General features: G+C 48.8%; 1 protein-coding gene across 1 annotated transcript in view; it reads right to left on the bottom strand.

The window, feature by feature from the left end:
* Nucleotides 1-619: 619 nt before the first annotated feature.
* Nucleotides 620-6,000, bottom strand: part of FBXO36 (F-box protein 36) — a 93,834-nt gene continuing 88,453 nt past the window's right edge. The window contains exon 4 of the mRNA XM_032355083.1: nt 620-2,974. Coding sequence (XP_032210974.1) covers nt 2,786-2,974 — 189 coding nt within the window. The 3' untranslated portion in view covers nt 620-2,785. The remainder of the gene's footprint in view (nt 2,975-6,000) is intronic.

The following is a 6,000-nucleotide window of genomic DNA, read 5'->3' as shown; positions in this document are numbered from 1 at the left end:
TAATGAGGGCTGGTGACTGTTTCGGACAGAAGCAGCTGTGAAAACAATGATAAGTGGCAGCTAGTGAGTTGTCCCTATCCCGCTTCCCATCCCTCACTCCAATCAAAATCTCAGTGTCGGGCGCCTGGGTGGTTTAGTCAGGTCAACAACTGCCTGTTGATTATGGATCAGGTCATGATCTCATGGTCGTGGAACCAAGCCCCACACTGGGCTCCACACTTAGCACAGAGTCTGCTTGTCCCTCTCCATCTTCTCCTCCCCCTGCTTTCTCTCTCTCTCTCTCTCTCTCTCAATAAATAAATAAAATCTTCTTAAAAATTCATAATCTCCGTCTAAACTCTTGAGTCAAGTGCCACTTGGGTGGCTCAGTGGGTTAAGTCTCTGTCTCTGGCTTAGGTCCTGCAGGAGCTGCAGGTCCTGGGATGGAGCCCGCATCAGGTTTTCTGCTCAGCAGGGAGCCTGCTTCCCCCTTTCTCTGCCTGCCTCTTTGCCTACTTGTGATCTCTCTCTGTGTCAAATAAATAAATAAAATCTTAAAAAAAAAACCTTGAGTTGACTCAGTGCACAACATTTTGGATTCCCTATAACTGGGGTTGAATGCACCTGCTATGCTACACTAAACATATAAATTATCAGAAGATATCAGCATTTTGCTTTTACTATTACAATGGGAAATGAGAGCAAAGTAGAAACACTTCTGACTTAAAAGATAGGAGAGGACAAGGTTATAAAGTGCTGTGGCATTTCGCTGTGAAATGGTATGTCAGGCACAGAGCAGTGTAATTCGTCCACATGAAAGCTGTCCATGGGGGCAGAGAGACAACACCATAGCTATCTATTTCCAGCTGATGGGATTGCCACGTGGGATCTAACATGGAAAATGAGTGGGAAGAGGGGCAAAGTGTTTCAAGGGCTGAGGGTACCAGGCCCCTGCAGGATTTTAGGTTGGTGGTATTCGTTGGTTAATTGGTTTTTTTGCTTGTTTTGACCAAAAAATATAATTGGGTTATAAGACATCCAAATTACTAGGGCTAATAATCACGGGAATAATCTAATAACCTGTGTTATTTTAACTGTTACCAGCAATAGCCAACGTATCAATAACTCATTTTTCATTATTTACCGTTAGCATCTATTGTTATGTTATATTTTCCGTAGGTAGTAAGCGTTTTCAAATGGCCTTGTTTGTGCTCCTGCTGATTCATGCTGACTCTAGAACGCCGCCTGCCCATAAGCTTTCAGTCTCAGTTGATTAAACACAACATATGAAATGCTTCAGCCGCTGACATATTTGCATCAATGTTGCAAAGGAGCTGGGGCTATTTATGCAGTCGTGTTGCGCAGCAACTGCGCATACACACGGTCCCGGTGCACACGTGGTGTCAAGCCATGTTCCCGCCCTGAGTGAAGTCGGGGACTTCGGGGAGAAACAAGGCTGCAGGACCTGTGCAGGAGCGCGTGCTTCCAGCCTGCCAGCAGCTCCCCTGCATCACCCGGGCGGAGGCCCTCCTGGGTGGCGAGGGCAGCCCGGCTCTCTCACCAGTTAAACCTTCACTCTGTGCTTGGACTAAATCCAGAACAACGCTGACAGGCTCCTCAGCTACCAGGAAGCAGACTGTGCTCACTTTCACAGATGTCGCTGGAAATCTATGAGTGAGTTTTAAGGGGGTGAGTTTTAAGGGATGGGGGATTAAAACCTGGTTGGGTCCGAACACAGGGTCAGCAAAAAGGAAAAAAAGAACCCAGCACTAAAGTCGTGGCCCCGAGCCGTTCAGGAGGACTTGAGTGGGGAGATCAGCGCCTATGGATGCTCAGGGCATCACAGGAAATTCCCCTGCTTGGGATGCAGGGGGTCATGTATTATTTCTTCCAGGCACTGAAGTGCAGGTTGCAGAAAAGAAGAAATGGAAACTGTTCATAAAGTGATGGGAGGTTGACACCTACGTTTTTCTGTAGTGTAAGAGGAGTCCTCAGATAATTCGCTGCTTTGAGTGTGATGGGAGTGGGGGTTGGGGTGGGGGAATTCTTCATCCTCTAGAAAGCACAGGAAGAAAACAATTTGCAAATTACCCATCTCAGGGATATAGAGTTTCCTCCTCTCAAATGGTACTGTTTTTACCCCCTCTTCCAGGTTAACAGATCACAAAGGGTACTTGGGTTTTCACTCAGTTACTCACAGCTTGTGATCTTAAAAATCCCCAGGGTAGAAGGCGTAGCTGTTCACATTCCTAGAGGGAGGACCGGATCCCAGGCTGTCCACAAGCAGGGACAAAGCCTGGCACCCAGGGGCCACATGACAGGGCCCTGAGTTCAAATGGAGGAGAAGAGAGCTGGGGAGGCAGCTGTGCCCCCGGGACTCCTGCGGCCCCTGCCCCGCCCCATTGCCCATGGGGACGCCGAGCCACCTCTATCAGGCAGAAATCCTTCCAAATGCCTACAGAAAAACAGATATGTAGTAAAAACCTGCGAGTAATCATTTATTGTTTGTTTCTGTACAGCAGAAGCCTCTTTTCTTACAGGTGTCTCAGCTTTCTGTCCCACAGCCCTTTGTGGGGGGCCACGAATTGGACCCTCCTACAGGGGGACTGTGGTTCAGGCAAGGCCCTGCCTCGGTCAGGTTGGGTGGCCTGTGTGTGCAAACCCAGGAGGCTTTCCCTATGGCTCCTTGAAGCAGTAAATTCAAATCCGAGTTCTTAGTCGAAGGAAACAGAAGAGATTTGGACACAAAAGGGAACTACCGCGAGGCCTCCACCCCCACCCCCGCCGCAGGTAAGAAAATGTGTCCCTAAAATTGACTGTCTCTCTGGCTTCCTTGTCTATGTTTCCTCTTGCGAAGCTGTCGCTGGAGCTGCAGCTTATTGGTGAAGAACATCTGTCTCCAGCCCACGTCCTCGGCCAGGGCACGCATGTCCGGGGTGATGATGTCGCAGGCGGACTTCACTATCTTCTCCCACAGTTTGTCTGATGTGCATAGCTGTGGGCGGGAAGAGCCAGAGGTTATGTCAGACGCAGGATAAGGACAACTCACTCACAGAATCCCTCCAATTCCTGTCGTCTGTGAGATACTGGAGGAGATGTGACGTGGGCACAAAGGCGCACCAGACACGGTTCCCATCTCCTTCCTCTCCTCTTGGAGGAAAGGCAAGTGCACGAATGCCTGAAGGACGAAGCGATATTTGATTCATGGAATAAACCAAGTCATGATCTCATTTAAGAGTAAAAATGTGGGCGCCTGGGTGACTCAGTGGGTTAAGCCTCTGCCTTCAGCTCAGGTCATGAACTCAGGGTCCTGGAATCGAGTCCCGCATCGGGCTCTCTGTTCAGCAGGAAGTCTGCTTCCTCCTCTCTCTCTCTCTCTGCCTGCCTCTCTGACTACTTGTGATTTCTGTCAAATAAATAAATAAAAATCTTAAAAAAAAAAAAGAATAAAAATGCAAGATAGCTATAAATAGTACATATAAGATATTGCCTTTTTTAATTTAATTATTTATTTGTCAGAGAGAGAGAATGAGAGCACAAGTAGGGGGAGCAGTAGGCAGAGGGAGAAGCAGGCTCCCCACTGAGCAAGGAGCTGGATGTGGGACTCCATCCCAGGACCCTGAGATCATGACCTGAGCTGAAGGCAGATGCTTAACCAACTGAATCATCCAAGCGCCCCATTTACAACATTATACAGTTAATTTATATATACAACATTATATTGTTCATTTCCAACGAACCACCTAACAGAGGCTGACAACGGTGTGGTTGACCGACCTTCCTCCCAGGGCTGCAGTACCTTCTCAGGCAGGAGCCTTGTTAACTCCTGCTGGGCTTGCCTCCATTTTATTTTATGACTACTATTTTTTTTTTTTAAAGTAGGCACCACGTGGGACTTGAACTCTCAACCCTGAAATCAGGAAAGCTGAAACCAAGAGCAGGTCGCCGAACTGACTGCGCTAGCCAGGCGCCCCCTGATTTCCCTTTTCATCAGTTCCATTCAGCGGTTCCATTTCTGGAAAATCCAGAATTGGAAAGCTCTAGGCATGGTGGGCGAGCAATTAAAAGCCCAGGGTACCTTTAACCAATAGTGTCAGAGCACATTGGCCTGGGCACTTCCCTTCTGCTCGATCCCCTCTCGGACATGGCCCAGCTGTCCGAACCTCCACAAAGACGTCTCTTACAAGGAGGCAAAGAAAAGCAGGAAGCCTGTGGGCCCTTCAAGGATCGATAATGGATGGCACATACGCTAAGGGCAAGAAATTTTGTGTTCATGGCCACATTTATTTATTTATGTATGCCAATTTATTTCATAAATTATTTACTACTAATCCGAAGCAATCTCGTATGGGATACAGTGAAAGAAAGGAAGGCATTCAGTCAACTTACACACAATGTTGCAGGAGAGCCATGGCGGGCAAGGAAGGCAGATCCGTATCTAGAATGGGGCCAGGATCCGGGAAGGACAAATTGCTGCTTCCTCCGTGATGAAGTCTGGGTGTTACTGACCCATCCTTGCCAGGGGCCATTTTGTTCCTGAACCCAGCAAACAGGAGGGTGCCTGGGGAAACGCACTGCCTTTCACAGAGCAGAGCATTTGACCCACTGAATTACTGAAAACCTTCTCTGCATTAGTGCCTTTTGCTGAGCAGTCCCATGGGACACAGATATCTTTATTCTCCGGCTTATGCTGAGAAGTCCATCCAAACACCCCTTCCCTAGGAATCACCACAAATCTCCAAATCTGGTTCTCTTCAAGACGTTGACCATCTAGCCAGAACAGTAGCCTTTAACCAGGAGAAATCCAAGAGCTGTTTTTCAAAAAACAGAAACTTTCCTAAAAACAAATTCTGGTCTTGACTCTAAGGCCCTGAGGTACTAGCTGTCCTTTCCCTCTGGAGGTGTGCCCAGGTGTCAGCAAGGACCCAGACAGGCCCCCCGCCATGGAGGCTGCAGACCCTCGAAGCGTCATTGACTCTGCGAGTTCGTGAGAGGCACAGGGCACACGGCTGCTTACAACACGATCCAGACCAGCAGCTGGGCCCCACTTAACTACTGGCGGCTTTTGAGCTATGTGGAAAAGCACACTCAAATTGCATACGTACCTTGAAAACTTAAAAAACGTCCACAAGGAGCTGTGGCTGCTTTCTTATGGTAGCAAGTAACTCTAAGGCGCGGGTCTTGGGTTTAATTTATTGAGATGGCAGGCCTCTCCATTTTTGCACAGCTCATCTCTACCCTGTTGGCGTGCGCATATGTTGCCAGAGCATCTGTGGTATAGGCTATCTCCTGCTTATCGGGATGACATCATCAACGTCATCAACATCATCATCAGCCCATAGGACGGCGCCAAGATCATCAGCTCTGTGGTCTAAGACCACAGCCAGAGAACTAACGGGATCCAGACGCAAAATGAAGAAGGTGTACTGTCCTGCCCATCAGGGGAAAGCAAGTCCACTGTGGTGTGCTTCCTGGAAAGTCCAGGAAGACAGGAGGATGGCGTGTGACAGGGTGGTGGCAAGGGAGGAGGTGAGAGATGGCTGGACTGTAGATCTGTTTTGAAGGTGGAGCTCGTAGACTTGTGAATGAATTAGATGAGAGGTGAGAACAAAGAGAAGAATTAACAATGAGCTGTTTGCCTTGAGCAGCTGGGTGGATGGTGTTGCCAGGGACTGAGAAAATAAGACTGTGGGAAAAGCAGAATTGGTCTGTAGGTATGTGGCAGGGGGCAGGGGTTGGGGGGAGATGTCAGAGGTCTGGTTTTGGCATGTCAAAGCAGCGATGTCTATACTCCTTCTAGGTGGAAGTGCTGAGCATGCAATTAGACTTAAAAGTAAGGAGTTCAGGGGTGCCTGGGTAGCTCAATGGTTAAGCATCTGCCTTTGGCTCAGGTCATGATCTCAGGGTCCTGGGATCAAGCCCTGCTTTGGGCTCCCTGCTCAGGTAGGAGCACAGGTGGGGAGCCTGCTTCTCCCTCTCCCACTCCCCCTCCTTATGTTCTCTCTCTCGCTGTCTCTCTCT

This window comes from Mustela erminea, chromosome 8 (assembly GCF_009829155.1).
Source record: "Mustela erminea isolate mMusErm1 chromosome 8, mMusErm1.Pri, whole genome shotgun sequence".
NCBI lineage: Eukaryota > Metazoa > Chordata > Mammalia > Carnivora > Mustelidae > Mustela > Mustela erminea.
The sequence above is the reverse complement of the archived record's forward strand: the minus strand, read 5'-3'. Positions and strand labels throughout refer to the sequence as shown.